The sequence below is a fragment of the Aphelocoma coerulescens genome, chromosome 3 (assembly GCF_041296385.1).
Source record: "Aphelocoma coerulescens isolate FSJ_1873_10779 chromosome 3, UR_Acoe_1.0, whole genome shotgun sequence".
Classification (NCBI taxonomy): Eukaryota; Metazoa; Chordata; class Aves; order Passeriformes; family Corvidae; genus Aphelocoma; species Aphelocoma coerulescens.
In genome coordinates, this window is record NC_091016.1 from 106,664,606 (window position 1) to 106,686,990 (window position 22,385).

General features: G+C 42.4%; 1 protein-coding gene and 1 long non-coding RNA gene across 3 annotated transcripts in view; both read right to left on the minus strand.

Annotated features, from left to right (window-relative positions):
* PXDN (peroxidasin) overlaps nt 1-14,048 on the minus strand; it is a 90,637-nt gene extending 76,589 nt beyond the window's left edge. For both annotated transcript variants that reach the window (XM_069011513.1, XM_069011512.1), the window contains exon 1: nt 13,738-14,048. In XM_069011513.1, coding sequence (XP_068867614.1) covers nt 13,738-13,961 — 224 coding nt within the window. In that variant the 5' untranslated portion in view covers nt 13,962-14,048. The remainder of the gene's footprint in view (nt 1-13,737) is intronic.
* LOC138108612 (uncharacterized) lies at nt 759-5,462 on the minus strand. Its single transcript, XR_011150030.1, has 2 exons — nt 1,920-5,462; nt 759-1,470 (listed from the first exon to the last, which is right to left on the minus strand). It is a non-coding gene; the product is annotated as an uncharacterized lncRNA (long non-coding RNA).
* Nucleotides 14,049-22,385: the final 8,337 nt, after the last annotated feature.

The window sequence follows — 22,385 nt, forward strand, 5'->3', positions numbered from 1 at the left end:
TAAACACTTTGGCTTGCTGGAAAGAGACTCAGCAAATGTTCATGTCCAGGAAAAATCAGAAGCCTGGGGATTACTCTTGTATACAAAGCTATGAGTAAGTTCTGCAAGATGAGATCTAGAGTGTACAAAATATTTGATCACAAAATACTGTAAACAAACTACAGTAAGATTTGAAAGTCTCAGAAATTTGAGTCCAAAAAGAAATAATTGAAAAAATACCATTCTAAAACATGAATCAAGATGGATGAAAATTTAGTTTGCTTTTCAGTTGTTAAAAATAGAATTGGAGTCTCAAAACATTAATCTAGCATTTTCATTTTACCCATTACACACAGTAAAATATTCCTGTAAAGGCCATTTCATAATTAAAAAAAAAAAAAAGGCAATTTTAAACATAATGCACTATTTCTCTTCTTCTTTTCTTATTTCCTGAATAGCTGTCTGCTATTTTTTCATGTCATAGTAGTAATATCAATTTCTTCTATTATGTTGGTTTCTTTCTGCCATCTCCTTCTATCTTAATGCCAAGCTCTGTTCTTTACTGGCTGTATTTCGTAGTTTTCTTTTCTGCTAGACTTTCAACCTTTTAATTTAAATTTAGCTTACTTGTAAGGCAATCCATAAGTACACGTGAGAAGCCTAACATTTATTTAATACCTAAATGACGAAGTTTTCTGCTGGCTAATGACATCCCCATGTCATCTCTAATGAGCACTGTCCTTACCTGGGAGAGAAGTAGGGGCTATTCAGAAAACAGAGGAGGTTAGAATATTTATTAATCATATTTTTTCTCTTAGACACATGTTTACCACAGTTTTAGGTGAGACAGTCCTCTCCCTGTGTTTCAGATCCAGACTCTGCTGATGATGTAAGGATAGGCATCTCCCTGTTTTTTTTCCACCAGCTGCCTTTGGGAATTAGGAGAGAAAGAATATATTTACTCATGTCCAAGCATCCATTTCCTACTCTTTCCAATGAGTAATCCCGTGTTTGTCTCTGCTATACAAAAATTTCTTATTCAGTGTCCCTCATGCCCCTAAATTCCCCAAAGTAATGCTGAAAATTCATTTAACTCATCATTTTTTAATTATGCTGTTGTTTGGGAAAGCTGAGTAACAGCAGAGGCACAGAAGCTCTCTGTTAAACAGAATCAGAAAGACAGAAAAATGTTTAAAACTGAGATTTTGAACTGGGGATGTAGACAACACCACCAAGCAATCCACTGATCTGCATAAACCTTATAGCTTTATAAAACAAACAAAAAACTTCTGCTGACAACAGTCCACACTCCCAAAGCTTTGGGAATTAGAAGAGAAACTTCTGAAACAGCTGTGAAGCAAATATTCCACACAGTCCAGATGAGCATATGAAGATATATTTGTAGTAAATGGAGAATTTTCATCGTTGGGAAAAGTCACCAGTAGAGTTTCACAGAGAGCTGTGTTGAGTTCTGCATTGTTCAGTTTATTCCTAAATGGAAGAGTGATGAACCACAGAATGAACAAAGTTTTTCTTACAATATTAATCTATTTTAAAAAAGTCTGACTAGGAAGAACAGCAAAAAGACCTGTCAACAGTCCATGAATGTCAATTAAAATGCAGACCTAATGCATGTAGTAATACAAAATAATGTATATGTAGAAAACCAAACTTTACAAATAAAATGGCAGGCCTAGAAGTGATCATTACTACTTGCAGACAGGATCTTAAGCTACCCTTGATTGGTCCGTGGAAAAAAAAAAAACAAAACAAAAACAAAAAACAACACTCCAAGAGGAGGAAATATCATGTTAGGAATAATTAGGAAAGTAAGAGAAAATAAAAACAGACACCATCCTAATGCTGTCCTATAAATGCCCAGTTAGCCCTCATACCAGATTTGTCCATACAAATACTGGGCAAAGTTAAGATTCCCTCACCTCAAAACACAGCAGAATGGGGAAGTAATAGTCCAGATGATGAGAGATTAAGAGTACCAACCGTTCACTGAGAAGACTCCAACCTTAAAAAGAAAGGAATGAAGAAACTTAGGATGAAAGATCATAAAATAATGGCTGGCATTGGAATGATAGAGAGGGTTCAAGTAGTCACTGTCTCTTCCAATAGAAGAAATGGGTGACACTAAGTGAAGCTAACAACTTTCAGGCTTCAAAGAGAAGAGAGCAATTTCCACCATGTAGTTTGTGTAGTACTCCTTGTCACTGAAAGTTATGAGTGTAACTTAACAGCCAAATTAGTTGAAAAAAGAGGTTAAACAATTTGTGGAGGAGTGATCCATCAAGATCTATGTAAAATATGGAAATATCTTTAGCCCCAAAAATCCATATCTGCAAATTATTATAGGTATAAACTACTATATGCTGCTCTATACTGTCTACTTGTTCACAAGCTGCCATTTCAGTCACCCTCAAAGAACAGATATGAGGTCAAACAGATATTTGGGTTTACTTATTAATGGTATCTTTCTGTGAATAAACACATATTTAGCATTTTAACACTCAAATGTTAAATATTTACTGCTCAAAAATACATCTGTCATAGGTTAGCAAGCATAGTCCCGGAAGGGATATCCTTGCTAAGGGGTGCTTACAGCTTCCTCTGGGACCTGATAGAACCTATCAGCTGGCCAGTTTGAATATGGACAATTCTTTAAGCCACTTAAAGTTGTGACCGCCTCTGTGATACACACTTAAGAATAGACAAACTCCCCCCCCAAGCTCTCTCTCGTTTCCGGCGCTGGCACAGGTGGCTGCAGGCCCCGTGCAGGGGCCAGCAGGCCCGGCCAGGCCCTGCTTGGGCCAGGCCGGGCCGGGCCACGGCCAGCCTGGAGCCATGGGCCTGTTCCAGCTGTGGAACCCCCCCCCCACTGCCTTGCCGTGGGCAGCCGGAGCGGCTCGGAACCCCCCCCCTCTCCACTGCGGCCGAGATTCAGCAAAGCGGCACCTCTGTCCGGCAGAGGTCAGGTGACCAACTGCGATAAGCCACATTCCAGCTGTAAGGCCGAGGTGAGATTAACCCTTTTATTGCTGTGAAGAGCTGAAAACCTGAGGGAAGAGAGAGAGGAGATGCTTAAAGCTGAAAGTCTGTTGTGAAGCTATGATATATCAGAGTATCCTGTTGTAATTTCATGAAGATATGGGGGGTGGAGTGTTCAACTCATAAGCAATAGGCAGATGCTGCCGCAGCTGTAATTTCATGAGAAGTTTGGACAGAGAGAGATGAACCAGATGAACCAGATGAACCAGATGAGGACTTTTGCTCCAAAGAGGAAAGGAGAAAAACCTCAATTCCTAGAGATGCTTCCAGTGATAGTCTCAAAGATGAAGATGACCCTTTGCTCCCAGGGAAGGAGAAGGGCCTCTGTTTTTTTTCTGAACAGCTCAACCTTAAAATTGTACCCCGAAAAACTTCAAGAGTGGACCCTCGAAAGCAGTTGCGGGAAAAGCTGCAAGTCGGGGGAAGGGACTCACATCGCAAGCAGAGAAACTCCTCTTCCTAAATGGACTGAACAATATTTGGAAGTGGGTGGCTGTCTCGGTGTGATACTGTTTTCATAGCACGAGCAAAAAGAGACTTCTCTTTCTAAATGGACTGAACAAGGTTATTATGGAAGTGGTAAACAGACTGAACATCTTAAGGGTTGTCTTTACATTGTCAGTGGGAGAAGGGAGGAAGGTGGGGGGAGGAGGAGAGTTCTAAAGGTGGTATAATTTTTTTTCTTTTCTTCTTTTAGGTCTGTTAATAAACTTCTTTATATTCATTCAAGTTGGTGCCTGCTTTGCATTTCTCCTAATTCTTATCTCACAGAAGATAAACAGTAATGAGTATTTTAGACCAAACCACTACACTAAATTGGTGTTTCCGCCCGGTTATAAACCCAACCCGCGACAAAATGGTGGAGAATGCGGGCAATTGATGAGATCTGTGAGATAAAGCTTAATTAGGAGGAATACTGGGCAAAGCAAGTATTAGGTCATAAGTTAAGTAGCATGATAGTGAGAAACTTATATTGTAATTGTACTGAACTACCTAGGGGTGGAATATAGCAGAAGTTGAATGTAATTTTGATAATAATTCTTAAATGTGTCTTCACAGAGGCGAGGGGTGGAGAATGTCATAGGTTAGCAAGCATAGTCCCGGAAGGGATATCCTTGCTAAGGGGTGCTTACAGCTTCCTCTGGGACCTGATAGAACCTATCAGCTGGCCAGTTTGAATATGGACAATTCTTTAAGCCACTTAAAGTTGTGACCGCCTCTGTGATACACACTTAAGAATAGACAAACTCCCCCCCCAAGCTCTCTCTCGTTTCCGGCGCTGGGACAGGTGGCTGCAGGCCCCGTGCAGGGGCCAGCAGGCCCGGCCAGGCCCTGCTTGGGCCAGGCCGGGCCGGGCCACGGCCAGCCTGGAGCCATGGGCCTGTTCCAGCTGTGGAACCCCCCCCCCACTGCCTTGCCGTGGGCAGCCGGAGCGGCTCGGAACCCCCCCCCTCTCCACTGCGGCCGAGATTCAGCAAAGCGGCACCTCTGTCCGGCAGAGGTCAGGTGACCAACTGCGATAAGCCACATTCCAGCTGTAAGGCCGAGGTGAGATTAACCCTTTTATTGCTGTGAAGAGCTGAAAACCTGAGGGAAGAGAGAGAGGAGATGCTTAAAGCTGAAAGTCTGTTGTGAAGCTATGATATATCAGAGTATCCTGTTGTAATTTCATGAAGATATGGGGGGTGGAGTGTTCAACTCATAAGCAATAGGCAGATGCTGCCGCAGCTGTAATTTCATGAGAAGTTTGGACAGAGAGAGATGAACCAGATGAACCAGATGAACCAGATGAGGACTTTTGCTCCAAAGAGGAAAGGAGAAAAACCTCAATTCCTAGAGATGCTTCCAGTGATAGTCTCAAAGATGAAGATGACCCTTTGCTCCCAGGGAAGGAGAAGGGCCTCTGTTTTTTTTCTGAACAGCTCAACCTTAAAATTGTACCCCGAAAAACTTCAAGAGTGGACCCTCGAAAGCAGTTGCGGGAAAAGCTGCAAGTCGGGGGAAGGGACTCACATCGCAAGCAGAGAAACTCCTCTTCCTAAATGGACTGAACAATATTTGGAAGTGGGTGGCTGTCTCGGTGTGATACTGTTTTCATAGCACGAGCAAAAAGAGACTTCTCTTTCTAAATGGACTGAACAAGGTTATTATGGAAGTGGTAAACAGACTGAACATCTTAAGGGTTGTCTTTACATTGTCAGTGGGAGAAGGGAGGAAGGTGGGGGGAGGAGGAGAGTTCTAAAGGTGGTATAATTTTTTTTCTTTTCTTCTTTTAGGTCTGTTAATAAACTTCTTTATATTCATTCAAGTTGGTGCCTGCTTTGCATTTCTCCTAATTCTTATCTCACAGAAGATAAACAGTAATGAGTATTTTAGACCAAACCACTACACTAAATTGGTGTTTCCGCCCGGTTATAAACCCAACCCGCGACAACATCTTAGTAAAACAAGATGAAAACCAGAAATTGTATTTATTCACTGTAATATATGACAATGTATTCCTCCAATGACAGTGTGTTAAGTGTACAGTAAGCTCCTTGCAGGAAATGATGGGTATGATGTTGTTGCATATGTTTCCCAATTCTTCAGCAAAGAATTTGATGAGGGCTAACATACTGCCGAGATGACAAAAATATCTTCCCACCAGTGACTCCGGTGACTCGAAGCGAAGGCTCATTTGGGCCTTCTGTTGCAGCCCTCAGCAGCTTTGCCTCCCGTCTCCCAGTAAATGTCAAACACTATCAATGCTGTGCCCTTCTGCCCCCTGCTAACAACCAAACACATTCTGCAAGCTCTGCAAATGTCTCCTTAACAACTCATGCCTTGGTCCTGGCTCATTCCATCAGCAGTACAACCAGACTGCCTGGGAATGGCTTTAGCAGGCTTTACATCCTCCACACCCTCCACAGCTGCTTTGCTGGGGAGAATTGGTATCTTTTGCAGTATCCACTTGATTTGTTGGAACACAGGATGGGGCTTAATAGAGAGAAAATACTCTCCTTTTAGCAACAATTTATGTATTTTGAAAGTTAATTTTTTTTAATTGTTTATGACTCCTTTGACTACTCTTTGCAAGTAGTTTCTTTCTGTTGAAAATTCTACTAAAGCATTCTCATCTGAAGAATACTTTAAACTTTGGTTTAGACAAATATCAACATCTACATACAGGCATTTAATCTCCTTTTACTGTCAACAGACTAGTCAACACATTTATGCTGGAGAAGGAACAAATAAATTAATAAACTGCCCAACCAGCTACTTAATTCAGTTGTCTGACAAGCGGGTGCCTGCTGGAGGTTAGATGTCCTAGACTATCTGAAACATCTGTTGAGGGCAAGCAGCTGTGGCACAGGCCCAGTTGGGACCTGGGCCCTTTTGGGGAAGGTATTCTGAGCCTAGAAATTGTTTTTTCAAATAAAGGTGTCCCTTTTTGAGTGACCTGAATTCTGCTCAAGGCACTATGAACTGTACTGGCAGAGTTGCTACTCATTAGAAGGGAAGTTCACAAACCAAATACAGCTGTAAACTCGTGTGTATGGAGATCTAAATATAGGTCTTTTAATCTCCAATTGAATTCTTCAGTTGTTCATAAAATTTCTATAAAGGAAGACAGAAGATAATTTTTATTGAAATAATCTTGTGCTTTACCCACTGTTCTGTGTCATTCAAGCAAATCATCACTGGCATCAAATGCAGTTTGCTGCCCAGCCAGGAGTCTGTCAATATCTGTGTCAGTATTAAGTTATTTTCAAACCCTTCAAATAAATCTTATATCTGTACTTCTTTTTTTAACATTAAGTATGTACAAATCCCTGCATCTTGAATTAAATCTTCTGGTGTCATATTTCTTGACTAATTCCTGCATGCAAATTGATGTTCACCCATGAAGCGATCAAGTTTACTCACTGTCCACATTTGAGACTGCAATCCTTTGCCCTTCACAGTGATGAGGTAGATTTATTTTGTCTTAATTTTAATCTACTTGAATTTTTCTAAAAGGGTTTCAAAGATCTAATCAGACACAAGGACCTTTTATTTTTCAGATGAAAATGGGATGGCTGTTTGCCGGCTGAAAATGCATCATTTCAAACAGCAGATCTGCAGTGTGCAGTAAGATTTCTGCTATGACAGCCCAGAGACTCCTGCACTGACAGTCTCCATACATATCAGCCATTTCATTTTCCTAAATGCCTCTGCTAAGAGGTATAATGTTAGCACAAATCAACAATGAAATGCAAAATGTCATTACATTTCCATTACCCCTACCTCTTTAGTGATTCACATATTCTCCAAACAGATGTGTGATTTGTGTAATTTAGTGTTGTGGGTTTTTTAATTGTATTAAGACAGATGCTCTTGGGAAGCATCAATAATGGTTTTCACTAGCATTATGAACGTACATTAGATTCCACCAAAAGTTCTTATGGAGAGATGAAAAAAATGTAAGTACTTCTTACTCAGCTCTCTAGAAAGTCACCATAAAATCAAATGACTAACACTTCCCCCTTTCCCTCTGAAATTTACACTACAAACCAGAAATTGAAATACATTGATAAATGAGTAAATTAAAAAGTACACACCCTAAACTATCCAATGTTGAGAATATGTTACAATTATGTAACAAAAGTAGTAACGAGCAACACAGACTGTTCCCTTCAATTTCATTTCAGAGCCTATCTTCAAGAGCTGTTCAGCTGGAATGACTGCAGTTTAAGAAGTCTTATTAAGGTTTGATCACTTAAAATTATACTTGCATGTTGAAAAGGTTTTTTATTCATAGCAGACATCCAGGCGACCCAAAGTAATAATCACACATAGCAAATACAAAATGACTTATTGAAAAATAAATTCTTCTCAATAATTTGCATGTCATTCTCAGTGCAAATCAAGTCCCACTTTCTTTCATAACAAATATTTTTGTCAATTTTTACCTTTTTTGCTATTAACAGAACATTAGTTTCTTTTTCAGACAGTTAGACACAAATGCAGTGAATACAATTTTGTTTGTACAGCTAGCAAGAAATAAGAGAGCAATGAGGTGCTGCCAAGAAAAACTGCGAACAAATTTCAGTATTGGTCTGAGTATGTGTAACTAGTCCTGTAGATAGGTTTGGATTTGGATTGCGTTTAGATACAAATAGGAACATATTTCATCAATATTCAAAGGTCTCCTGTCAGAATTACCTACATCACATACAAGAAATTGCTGTAGAACACAGAAATCCCCTAAAAAATGTAAGACAGGATACAATTATGGGAAGAGGAGACAGCAAGAGGGCATACCCAGAATTTTAAATTCCTCAACTGTTTGAATGGTTTAATATAAATATGTTTCAGCAATTTCTGTGAATATAAGCACTCTATATTTAGTCAGAGATGAAATGAAATTTCCATGATTGTACTTATGGCGTGAAGTAGTTTTTCAAACCACTTTGGACATGGGTCTCCATTTTTAAGGGAAGTCAGCACAGGACTGGGATGTTGGTCCTAATCCAACAAATTACCCAGGTAACAATCTCACGTTGGCTGAGACCACATGCTTATGAGCTCTTTCAAAGCTGGCAGAATCCACCCCGCAGAAGCAATCTAAATCATGGTGTTGGGGTCCCTTCCCCCTGCCATGTAGCCCTGTGAGAGGGGCCCTGGGGGGGAGACACGGGGTTTCCCTGCCCCTGGTCAGCCTCGTTCCCCATTGGTTTTGTGTTCCCCTGCACGGGCAAGGACCCTCGGGTCCTGTGATTGAGCAGTTCCTCAGCAGAGCTCCAGCCATGTGGCTGGAGAAATAAACATCTCTGAAACATCTATCAAGAATTGGTCCATATATATTTCTTTTCCACGGGCCTCGTTGTCTGATCCACGTGTTGCAGTATGCCCACTGTAACAGATGGTGAGGAAATGCTGGCAAGACACTGATCCCTAAGGACAGCGACTGTGATTTGTGAGGAAACTCTGGATTTCTCATCTTGTTTTCGTTTTGCTGTTCCATCTCTAAATTATGGAGGAACCATGGAAAGACTCATGGCTCTCAGAGCTGCATATGGACATTTATCTTAAACTTGAAAAGATTCTTGAACAGTGATTTGTAAATTTTCGCTTAATTCAAGCTCAAAAGGAACTGAAACATTTCCTTTCATGGTTGTTTAAGAACTTTTTCTACATTTCTTGGGATTTGATTCTTACCAAAGACTTTTGGAAGACTGTTTGGACACAGTTAATTTCTGAGTCAAAATATATGCCGATGGAAGAATATTTTTGTGAAAATTATTTAATTACCAAGACTGTTGAGTAACGTCAGCTGTGTCCTGGCGAAGGGAAATCTGCCTCCTTGGGGATTGTGCGGCCTCGGCCACATGGACCGAGCACTCTCCGAGCAGCAGCGAGGCAGTTCCCGCGCACAGGCGGAGCGACACGAGCTGCAGTGTCGGCAGCGGAGCCAGGCACGGCAGGAGCAGCGCGATCCGGCGGTGCCCGCCCGGCCCCGCGCAGCGCGTGGTGGAGCGAGCCCCGTGAGAGGAGCGGCGTGCGGGCGGCAGTGGCGGTGGGGCGGAGCCGTGCCCAGCCAAAACGCACACTGGAGCAGGGCGCGGGGGGGTTGTCGCTCGGGGGCCCAGCCAAGATGTGGGCATGGTGCCAGGCAGCGGCAGCGCAGCTGAGAGCAGAGGAGACGGCGCACAGGGAGCTGAATGGCCCGGCCCGGCCCGCGTGGCCCCGAATGCCACCCCGGGAAGAGCGCACAGGCACAAGCAGCCCCGACGGCCCCGGCAGCACTGACAACCCTGGCAGTCCAAACACGGGGGAGAGCGAAAGAGAATGAGAAAGCAAAAACACAGCGAGACAGAAAACAGCAGCCACTCGGAAAAAGGAAAAAATCACCGTAGCTAAGGTTTTAGAAATAGTAAAATGGTATAATGTTAAACAAAATTATGGTTTTATAACAAGATGTGACAACCAAGAAGACATATTCGTTCATAAAACTGCTATTAAAAAGAATAACCCTGAAAAATACATCCCAAGTTTAGGAGATGGAGAAGTAGTAGAGCTCAAAATTGTGCAAGGTAGAAAAGGGTTACAAGCAGCAGAGGTCACTGGACCTGATGGTGTTTCTGTAAAAGGCAGTATATATGCTAAAAATCGTAGTCATGTTAGACAATATCCTCATTATAAACAGTCCCTACAGTCTCTATTTCCTAATCCCACCTTTCCCTTTTATCCTATATCCTATTACCCTGAGTGTATTCCCAATCTGTTTTTTCACCCATGGTTTCCCTCACAAAACCATGCCTTTGACAATTGTTTCCCCAAAAATCCCTTTCCAATGCCGAGTGGGGGATGAAGAGGGGGAGGGAAGAAATTAACTATTGTTGTTTAGAGTTCCAACAGGTACAAATGGAAGAAACCCTCTCCTGCCTCAGTTTCCCCACAAAGCATGCTCAGAGAGTCCTGTCTGCCTTCTGTCAGCCTTAAGATGTTCCAGAGAATCTGTTTGGACATTTAAAGACTCAGGAGGGCGGCTTGTTTTGTTTTGAAGCTGTTCCTGTTATGTTTATCCAGTTGTTTTCAATGTTAAGTTTTAAATCTCTTTTTGTTAAAAATAAATGGGTGAAGTGTTGGGGTCCCTTCCCCCCTGCCATGTAGCCCTGGGAGAGGGGCCCTGGGGGGGAGACACGGGGTTTCCCTGCCCCTGGTCAGCCTCGTTCCCCATTGGTTGTTTTGTGTTCCCCTGCGTGGGCAAGGACCCTCGGGTCCTGTGATTGAGCAGTTCCTTGGCAGATCCTCAGCCATCCATGTGGCTGGAGAAATAAACATCTCTCTGAAACATCTATCAAGAATCAGTCCATATATATTTCTTTTCCACGGGCCTCGTTGTCTGATACACGTGTTGCAGTATCCCCACTGTAACACCACGGATCCCAGATTGCAGCAGGGAAGGGGGAAGTGCCAGAAAGTGGGAGAAGCAAGAGAGAGTGAGAAAATGTACAGCCAGGAGTAGCACTGGCAAGGTCAGCAACTAGCAATGTTATGTACAGTGTTCAAAAAAGCCTGAGTAGACATTTTTGATATGTGGGGGAAAACACTTGGCTGCACCATTGGTCTGGGCCCCATGCTGTTTTAATTCATGCAACAAATTATATGTGAAGTAGAGCAAAGTCAACTCAGCTTCCAAAATGGGGCATTTTTCAGAACCAGTACTCAGCAAAATACTTATAAATGAGGAAAAACTTGTGGTGATGCTTTCTTACAAAATTACATTGCACAGTCAATCTATGTTGTAAATAAGAAATAAAACAGATGAGAATGTGGAATTTATCAATGCCAGTAAAAATGGACTTAACCTATCAGCAATACACTTTGCAGGATTTCCTAAATTTGTGCCTTAAAGGGGAAGGTGTTCGATTGAAATTAATTTACTATTTTTAATTATCTATCAACACCACTACTAAAGAAAATACATTTAATATACAGACTCCACTTGAAAGAGTGACAGTGAGAGTCAAACCAGAGATGAAATAACTGCTTACTTCCATGCTTAAAACAGAAACTGTTCTTGAGTATAGAAAGCCCACCAGTCTGTGGGTGATGGGCTACCTCTGTGACGCTTAACACTGCAGTGTAGAACTACAGTTCAACATTGCAGGCAGGTTAAAAAAATGAGTGATAAACTGTCTAGTAATTCAGTGAGTACCTCAGATATGCAATAGTTATTCTGAAAGTACATCATATAGCTAAAAGTAGGCAATTTATATAAAACAGGTAAGCTATTTATGTCTGTTTGGTACTGTCAAACTATTGATTACTAAATAAATTGTACCATTGTTCTTTGTCCCAAAGACTCCTATTGCCCGACAATCTTCTGACCCAGCTCCTTTCCATTCAGCAAAGCTGTAGCAGAAAGAGTAACTGAGTATTTACAGATGTAATACTACTACCTATTTTATTTATAATAGTTCCACAGTCAGTTGTCCAGAAAGCATAATACTTATTACTAGATGACAAGTGACCATCATTACAAGACCTTTCACCATTAGGTTTTGAAGAATGCTGGTCATCCGCAGGCATATTTTGAAAATGGTCATTCTTTGTCAAGCTGAAAACATATTTTTAACTTCTTTTGCATTACTTCTGCAGCATGGTAGCTTACATTGTACCGGAATGATAATTCAGAATTGGGATACTAGACAATTTGATATATTAGTGGAGTTAGATGAGTATAATGCTTGCATTGTTCACACATTCTCCTCTGACTCACTGCAACATTATAAATACCCACCGTAAGGGGAGCTCCACCCTGGAGAGGTTTAATCTAATACTTTCTGCTGTTGCAGACCCTTCTACGTTTAAGATGAAACCAAGCCATTAAGACTTGACTCCACACTCTAAGATTTTTTTTTTTTTTTTTACATTTAAGATGATTCACAAAACTAGCTTTACATGGTTTCCTGTAATCCCAAGGCAAAAAGTGTTCTGTAAATGTACTTTGTTTCAAATGTAAGAAACATTAACCACCCACTTCCTGTACTGTTCCCTAAAAGGTTTACAAGTACTGCAGGACTAATCCCATTCTGCCAAAAGCCTTCACTTCTTGCCAAAGAGGGACTCAGTTAATGTTAAATGACTGTACTCTTCATATTAAATAATACTTGGAAGCTGAAACAGAGCAAGGCTTTATAGAACCCTTTTGAAAATATCTGACAAAGTCACAAGTTAATTTATGACAGGAGGCCCTGCAGAAAATTCCCAGGGCCGAGCTCTGCTCAGCTTCCACGGCTGCGTGTGTGCAAGGAAAGGGCAGGGCTGGTGCCAAGAGCTTTCTGAGCCCAAGTAACATATAAGCAGGTCAATGGAACAAATCCGTTCCTCTCAGTAATCCACGAAACAAAATAGCGTGTGATGTTCACTTGGAGCTTTGCCTTTATTGCAGGGAAATATGGCTGGAAAGGTAGCTGTTTCAGTCAAATCAATGTGAACTAAACATCAATCATTGTCAATACTGAACTTTACAGCAATGCAATCCCACCCAAAACAGCGACCAGAGGAACTGCCGGGCACTTCAACTGACACATTTGTGCCTGAACTACAAAAATGGTTATTAACTAATGTTCACAAGTCTCTGCAGGAATTTGAGTCGGGTTAGTTTTCAGAAAGCCTAGGGTCTAGGTCCCGTTTTGCTCGTGTATCCCCAACATGTCTAAGAATTGAGCAAAAGTGCCACCTATGTCCCTGTCGATCCCCCTGCCGACTGAATATGCTTTTAAGCAGGATACTAAGGAAGTACTGAAATCCTCCTAGGGACGACTAAGCCGGGACAAAACGCCCGCAAGCTAACCAGAACATCCACCTCTATGAGCTCCGCAGAACCAGAGGCACCGCTCCGACCCCCCCCGACCCCGCGCCGCCAGAGCCGGCCAGGAGCAGGGGCACGGCCGGACGGCGGGGCCGAGCGGGCAGCGGGGCCGGGGGCAGCGAGCGCAGCCCCGGAGCAGTGCAGGGACACCCGGGCCCCTCGGGCAGAGCCACCGCCGCGGGTCCGGCCCCCTCCCCCGACCGCAGACAAAGAGCTGAGGCTCCGCCACCACCCACCCCAGTGCCTCTCACCCCAGGTATCCATCCCCTCCTCCGCCTTCTCCTCTGCCCTCCCTTCCTCCCTCCCTCCGCCCCCCTCCCTGCCCCGGGCCGCCGCGGCAGCCCCCGCCGGGTACTCACAGGATGGTGGTCTGGGGGGACACGGCGGGGACGCTCTCCAGCATCAGATGCATGCAGCGCACCGTGGTGCGGAAGCAGAGGCAGCGGCTGGGGCACCACACGCTCCCGCGCTGCGGCGGCGGCGGCGGCTGCGCGGCGGCGGGGGGAAAGAGCCCCCCACTGCGGAGCAGCAGCAGCAGCAGCAGGCAGAGGCTGGGGGCGGCCACCGCTTCGCGCCGGGCCATGCTGCCGGGCGGGAGGGCGAGGAGGAGGAGGAGAGGGGCTTCTGCAGATCCGCGTCGCGCCCGCTCCGCTCCCGGCCGCGGCTGCCGCTCGGGTCGGCGGCGGGGCGATCTCGTCCCCGGCGCGGGCTTGGAGGAGGGGACGGCGGTGGGCCCGCCCCGGCCGGCGGAGGGATGGGCGCCCGCCCCGCGCGGGGCTCCGCGCCGCCCTGCGCACGCACCGCGGGGCAGTGCCGGGCACGGGCTGGGGCGGGGGGTCCGCCCGCGCCCGGGGCTGCTGCTCCCCCGTGCTCGGAAGGGAAAGGGTGAAGGCACCCCCTGAGCGGGACGGCAGCTTGCACCTCGGGAGAGAAGAGAAGGAAGGCAATGAGGGGAGTGGAGAAGGGGAAAGAAGGGGTAAGAAGAGGAAGGGAGAACAGAAAGCAAAGAGAAAAAAATGAGGAAGAAAAGATCAGGGAAAGAGAAACCTTTATGGGAAGAAGCAAGTCCAACAAGCCAATTTCCATTTCTGCCGTGGTTTGAAAAACCCACATACACGACCCTTGGACCGTCCCCTGTGAGTGCCTGCAACTTTGACTGCTGAGCCAGGACAATCTGTTAGATTTGCCCTGAATGACTTTCTGGTGGCAGTTTTGGGTAGGTGAGTGCACAGGCAAGGAGGTACCAGAATGGACCCACCAGAATGTCACTTAGAAGAATAATGGTTGCAGCCACAGTTCACATGATCTTAACACTTCCTCAAAACAAATCTTGCTTGAGAACAAAAGATTGCCTAGATTGCCTTTGAGATTTCTAACATTATCCTAAATACTTTGTCATTCTTATGTGATGTCAGTCCTAAGCAGACCCATACCTTTTCTCCAACCCTTTGCCTATCCCAGGTGAGCATTGGCACATCATTTCCACAGTAACAATAACAGTGATCACAACTAACCTATTATGTCTAACAACAACATATTCTCTTACAAATTATGGATGTCAGCACCCCCAGTTCCACCCAGAAATAAGACATGGCACTTCTACGGCATTGCCTGAATCCCTTTTTCTTCAAGGAACAATGTAGATGCCATTCTTGCCTAAAACTTAACTATAGTAATTCATTAAACAGATTGCCCAGAGAGGTTGTGGAATCTCCCTCATGGAGATATTCAAGCATGTCTGGATGCAATCCTGTTCCATGTGCTCTAGAACGACCCTCCCTGAGCTGGGAGGTTGGGCCAGATTACTGATTGTGATCCCTTCCAACCTCACCCATTCTGTGATTCTCTTGTTCTGAATCTCACTGTGAAAACTTGGGTTTAGCCCATGAGTCTGGGCATGACTTTTGGACACTTCTTTTTCTTTTTTAATATTAAGTCAAATCAAGAAAATCAGAACCTGTAAGTGTGCTGTGATGCTGGAAATCAGTAACAGGCCCAGAACAAAAATACGCTGATTCATTATCTTTGACTATGTTTTTCATGAGTCACTCAGCCTCCTTCTCTAACACAACACATGACTGCTTATATCTTAAAAAAGTAGTTAGCTAATGGAAGTATTGAAGCGGGGTTTGTGTTCTAATGAGTCCTGAATCCTTTAAAAGATCCTTCACCACCCCAGCGGTTAACTGGGAACCTGTGGGCTCTGGGAGATAAGGGAGGCTTACTGACATGCCATCAGTATGATTACTGAGTTTCTAGGGTGGTCAGAGACCTTACCAGTAATGTAAGACTCTTACCAGTTAGATACACTTCTAAATTGGATGCATTTCTAAATACTGTTGCAGTGCTTGGCTTAGTCTTCTCTTTCAACATACGAAGTTGCTCAGAAACTCATATATATACACATCAGCTGTTTTACAGCAGAGAGTACCAGTCTGAAGTAGAAGACAATTTACAGAAATAGCAGGTTAAAAAGTTCATCACCACAGTGTCAATTCAGCAAGCAGCTGCTATGTGTATCACCTCCTCTGCATTTGTAATCAGTGCCGGGATATATGCACGTCTTAATCTGAAAATGAAATTTGTTTCCTGGTCTACAAAACCTCAGGCACTTTTGACCTACACAGTGCAAATGTTGGCGCAAGTAAGTTTTTGTTGCGGAAATGCCACTCACATTAGAGCATCTTGGCAGCTGTAAATCTGTCATCCTGCAGCGCCTGTACTGGAAGCAGCAGAACATCTGAGGTTAGATAATTAAACACAGTAATACAGAGATATCACCAAATTGGGATATTTGTAGCATTTAGGAAAATACGATGACAGTTTACTTCAGGTAATTTTGGTGCTTTATGATGATTTTTTTTTTTTTCCCAGAAATAAAGTACACAGTTAAAATTATGTTTTCTACAGGAAATTAAAGTTGTTCTGAAAAGATTTTAGCATTTGGGATCTTGATAGACTATTGTGCTATGTCTCAGAAGTCTCTGGGTTATTGCACATGTAATTCTGATAGTGAGAATAAAAGTGCATAGATATTCTCACTGTCCTTAGGCAATTTACGTGTAACACGTGCTATATCATTCTTGCTATTTACTTTGTTACATGCAACTTCCAGGCTCTTGGTTAATATGTTATCGATGCCTCATAAGTCGTTTAAATTAGACTTTTTTCATGCTCTGTGGAATCCAGAAGAATGAGGTATTATGCTTATGGTTGGACTCAATGATCTTAAAGGTCTTTTCCTAAACAATTCTATGATTGTATGACTTTAATATTCATTGCATGCTATTCTAAATTGGTGTCAGGGAAGGTTTCTGATAAATAAAACTTCCAAATGGTTTTGATATATGTTTCTATTCTTAGCCAGTTTTCATAGAAGAATTTTTATAAAATGTGCAGGGTCATTTTTGTTGACCCTACATATAAATATCCATGGGAAATTTGTCTTCTGTTTCCAATTTCTCCAGTTGAAGAGTTGACCTAACAAAACAAAACAAAAAAATTATGCTGGAAATGAGATATCTTTCTTTCTGAATGCTAGAAGAAGTGATCACCTTATATAGTTAGATATAACGTAAATCTCCATTTGCTTCTAAAAGTTTCCTATCTACCTCTCAAATTTTTGTCAAATACTGCCACTTGCTGGTTTTATTCCATACCAGTAATTTAGTTTTATAGCTTTTGCTTTGCTGAAGTACTAAAAAAACTTTTTAAAAGATCAAATAGTTAATACTTTTATCTTTTGTTGTTCTAAAAATTCAGGTATAAGAAATACACTTATATAAGTATATTTCTTATATAAGAAATATACTCAAATCCTCTTTAGTTTAGTTTATATCTCCATTCTATCTTTTCATATAAAATCAGGAATTTGAGACATTTCAACATATCTTCAGATACCTGACAATGAACATGCTTTGCATTGTCCTTAGCAGACACTTGAAACATGCCCTAGTTTATTAATTTGAAATTTTTTGGTCAATAATAACAATAACAGTTAAGAGGACCAGATTGACAAAATCACTAATGAAGCACCATAGAAACTTGTATCTAAAAGTGTTTTCATTATAATATACCAGCACATGGATCTAAAGATTAAACACATGTGATCTTTAATTTTTTAAAGGCAGAAACAGAACTCGAACTGGTTTTGAAAGCATATAATCTTACCCTTTATTTCTATTATATATGCAAAGGGAATGTCATGGGGTAGCTGGATGGCATGTCAGCATGTGTGATAAATGCAATTATTAAAATTCATAAATGCTTGTTCATACATTTCTCAGCTATCCAAGAAACCTTAGACTATACTCAGATACATCGTTACTGAAACACCTTGTGCATCTTCATAGCCAGATCTGTCAGAGGCAATGTAACTTCTCTGACCATGGGCATTCGAGGGTTTATGATACCTGCTGACACTCCAAAGAAGATTGAGGATGTTGTCTCCACATACTCATAAATCCTTCCTCTCAGCTGGGATAGTGATGTTCTTGATATCTTTAAAAGCTGCTGTTCTTCTTTCCTGAATATAACATGAAATTCTGGAGGAAACTATTCCGTCACTGGTTCAGTTATAAAAAATATTCCCTCCAAGTTCGAACAAGAGTGTGCCTAGCTCTGGAATGTGCTGGGTAACTTTGCCTGGTGACTTGCAGACACCTGAACAAGCAGTTAGTTTCTTTATAATAATAAATTCCTGTGACTGACCAAAAAAAAGGAAAAGGTTGTTTTCCAAATTATCTTTGAATCTTCACTTCAACCAGACTACCTGGTGCTAGTAAATGTGTTCAAGGAAAGATGCTTTCTGTATCTTAAATCATCCAGTATAACTTACATCTGTCACATATTTCTGTTCTTTCAGCTAATGTGTTTTAATGTGTTCTCCCTTTCAAAGGGACAGTTTTTACATGCAGGAAATGGACCTTGCCTATCCCTTATCTTTTATTTAGGAAAATAAACCATAAGCTTGGTTTATTGCTAACTGTGCTATAAGGATCTATTAGACATAATTTCTTTGGTTTGATTCCACACAACTCTCACAGGTAACACAGTAGAGGTAAAACACTTATCAACCTGCACTGGCTAGTGAAGCCAGGCTTGAAAAGTAGATAGCACAAGAGGATAACCTGTTTTTATCCTTCTGGCTTTCTAAATTATACGCTAAGAAAAATACTGAATAAAAAAATAATATTAAGCCCTGCTTTGGCAAGCTGCTTAAAATATAGAGAAACATGGCCAGCCAACATACAGTGGAAGGGTTTGCCTGTGATGATAAAAGAAAATAAGAAAACTCCACTGAAGAGACTTCCCCAAAGGAAAATGTACTTGAACCAATGAGCTCCTGCTTTCCCACAGAGCAATTTTCCTTAATATCAGCATAGCGGGAAATTGGGTGCTATTAGTTTAATCCCTTGACTACACTGAGGAAATACCTCACCCCGAAGAGATTCCAGGCTATGATTTGTTCTGCAGCTGTGCCTGGAGGCCTCAGAGGCTCAGAGCCACTAGCCACATGTTTTACAATCATAAATAAAGCCAAATGCCCCCTCTGAAAACAGATGAATGTACCCACTTCCCATCTGGATACTGTGTTGATCCTGGGTACCTTGAGCCCAGGGGCCTGGCTCTTGGGGTGCTGGGACAGTCTGGGAAGAGCAGAGCTGGTCCCTGGGCAGAAGGAGCTGCTGTGAGGAAGCCCAGGGACCCTGGGAGGGCAAGCAGACCTGCTTTTAAACAAACTGCCTTTTCCAGCCTGGCTTCAGCCCATCTCCATCCCCACAGCCCTGCCCAGACATCCCAGGGCTGTGCTGGACACCGGTTCCCCCTGTGGGCCTGACCACAGGTCAAAATCCTGACCCAACCTTGGCTCATCCCAGTCTCCAGGGATGTGTTTGATGCCCTGGGCTGGCTGCCCTGCTCCTGGCTGGCAGGAGGCCCAGGCCCTAGCCATGGGCATACCAAATCCTAGGAAAGGTCCTGGAGGCAGTGGTGAACAACTCTCCAGAGCAGCATAGATGTTTTCTGTTCTTAATTTTAAATGAATGAGCATCATCAGGAGAAACATAGGCAGCAGATCGAGGGAAGATGCTTTCCTCCACAGCTGGTGCACGTGAGGTCCTGCCTGGAAGGACACATCCTGTTCTGCCTTACCAGATCAAAGGGGATGACAAGAAGCTAGAAAGAGGAACACCAAGATGCCCAAGGGCCCTGAATGCATGACCTGTAAGCATAGACTGGGGGATCTGGGCTTATTTCATCTGGTGAAGTTTAGTTAAGGTTGTGATCCAACAACAACCTGTGACACTTGGAAGAGAAAGTACAAACATTGATAAAGCAAAGCAATTTTTTGCAGTGGCAGATGATATAATACCAGTGATATAGGTGTAATGGTTGTAAATTGTAGTTTGAGAAATTTAGGTTAGATATAGTGTAAAATTTTTTTTTACTAGGATGGCAGTGTGGCACTGGCACAGGTTACACGGAAATGCTGGGAATCATCTTTCTGAGACATTCTCAAGATTTGATTAGACAAAGCCATGACTGCTATGAGAGATTGCTGGCAACAGTCCTTATCTCAGCAGGAGGCTGGCCAAGAGGTCTTCAGACATTCCCTCCAGCCATCATCTGTTTTTTTCATCACTTGACTTGCCCTTTGGCAATGACACCTCACTGTTAACAATAGCTGAGCCTGGCTGAACAGCTTGGGCAAGAAGCCTCACAAGCCTGAAGGGTGAATCATTAGCAACTTCACCAACATGACACAATCTGGGACAGGAATGGTCTGCTCTATTCATTGTGACCTTAGCTTCCAGTGAAATTCAACAGTTTTTCTGGAGCAAAATCAATTTACCATAGTTTGATTGGAGTAGTAGTTTAACAAAAGTCTTTAGAAAAGTCTTTAGAAGGAATGCAATACTTTACAGGACACTTAGAAGAATACGTATTTTTACAGATGGATGTTTGTGTTTAAAAATAATATACCAGAAAGATGTAGTTTCTCAAACTTTCAGGTCAAATACCAAAGCACACCAAGAGGCAAGAGGGTGTGTTCAGCTAGATTGTCTGAGGCTATCAAGAGACCTCCCTTAATTCATCCACGATTTCCAGGCTGATCAAAGTCAATAGGACTGTTCAACTGGGGTGGGCCAGCTCAGTCCTGTTCTCTCCCTCAGGGCACTTCCAATGTCTTCTAATTGCTCCCCGGATTTACTAATTGCTGTTTGATTTTCCTCCTTTAGTCACGTCTGATGTTCTGTTGTTCCTTACAGAGTCTCTGGCTAGAATTAAGTAATTTTAGAGAGTAGACAACCCTGTGAACGGGAATGCAGACAAATAAGTACTAAAAAGAGAACAAAATAAACCAGGGGGACAACTCCGAGTTACAATAGCAGTGAAATTGGGGGTCTTGATTTCTAACTCAGGTTATTGTATCATGACCAAAATATCATATTTGCAGCCATGCTCTTTTCCTATTGGCCCTTGAATTTATAGTGACCTGCCAAGAAAGCAAAACAGCCATTTCAGATGCAAGACTTAGATAAGAGTAAGCAAAACAGGGCGTCCTAAAGAAAGAAGTGGAGAAAAAAATCCACTACTAAAACCTGTAGTGATATGGGCACTTTTTACACGTCAATCAGTGTAATGTACAATTCTCTTCAGTTGCACAGACAGCTACCATATTCTCCACGATCCTTGCTGTACATGCTCCACTGGCCTCCACTCATCAGTTTGTCTCATCTCATCCACAAAATACACATTTGGCTGTTTTGGTTCCTTTCTCTCTTTTTGCACAGCTTGGGGAAAACATAAATTATTCCCATCCAGTTCTGACTGAAAGTGGCAATATCTTTAAAATATGAGTCAAGGCTCTACTATTTATCCTTACCATTTGAAAGTTAGGTGGAAGAATTATAAAATATTAGCAATTTTTTTTTCAGCTGATTTTTCTGGTTTTGTTTTTCTTTCATTGCCAATTCTCATTCTATTCTCACTCTCATTTTTCTAGCAGAACAACAGCCAAAAAGATCTTAGGGAGTAATGAGGGTGAAAGAGACAGGTTTGTTGTTTGATTTTTAATTACTTTTTTATGTTTTATCAAAAAACCAAAATATTTGAAAACCCCAGCGCAATTAAGATGTCCTATTATGTGGAGAAATAGATCAGAAGAGACCTTGTCCTCTTTAACAAGTATCTATTAAGAAGCTGACAGGCATTTTAGGACAAAATACTAGCCCTTAAATGGAAAAAAAAAAATCCCTGTATCATTTGTCAGACCAATGTGAACAACATACTTCTAACATTTATTTGTAACTTTTTTCAGAGGCACCAGAATTAAAAGGACACAGCCCTTATTTCTCCATTTCAAACTTCCTTTTTTCATTCTTCTTCAAGCTTTCCCCACCCTTTCTCTTCAATGCACAAGGGGTTTAGGACTTAGATTAAAAAACAGAACGTCAGAAGGTGCTTGAGTGACTCCTAGCTCCATTTCTATTTTTGAGTCATGGTGTTCATTTTATTTGACTGTTATAAATTTGTGTTATTGAAAAATACCAAGGAAGGTGAACCCTGTGGCACAGAAGCACAAGGGATGCTCCTTTGTGTGAATGCAGGGGCCTCGAGCAGTTAGTGTTTGAGAGACTTGGAGCAGACAGCTGGAGCTACTTCTCAGAAAGGGTTTGAGGAACCTCCTAGGACCAAGGGGCATAACTCAGAAAGCTGTTGGTTAGCTTGGAAGTAAGGACATGCTTGCAAGGAGCTCGTGAGAAACCTGAAAAATCCTTTTATTTCTCTTCTAGGTGTTTAAAAAATAAAACTCCTACTTTTGTTAGAACCTGTCTTTTTCTGTTTAAAATATTTTTGGTCTTCTTTTGGAAGAGAACACCTAGGCAGATTCCCCTCAAAGCCAGCTCAGGACCTTGCCACACTCGCATTTTGTAGTCCTGCTCCTTAGTCATACTTTCTCTTGACTGCAGTGAGATTTGGAGGAAGAACACTTGGAACATTT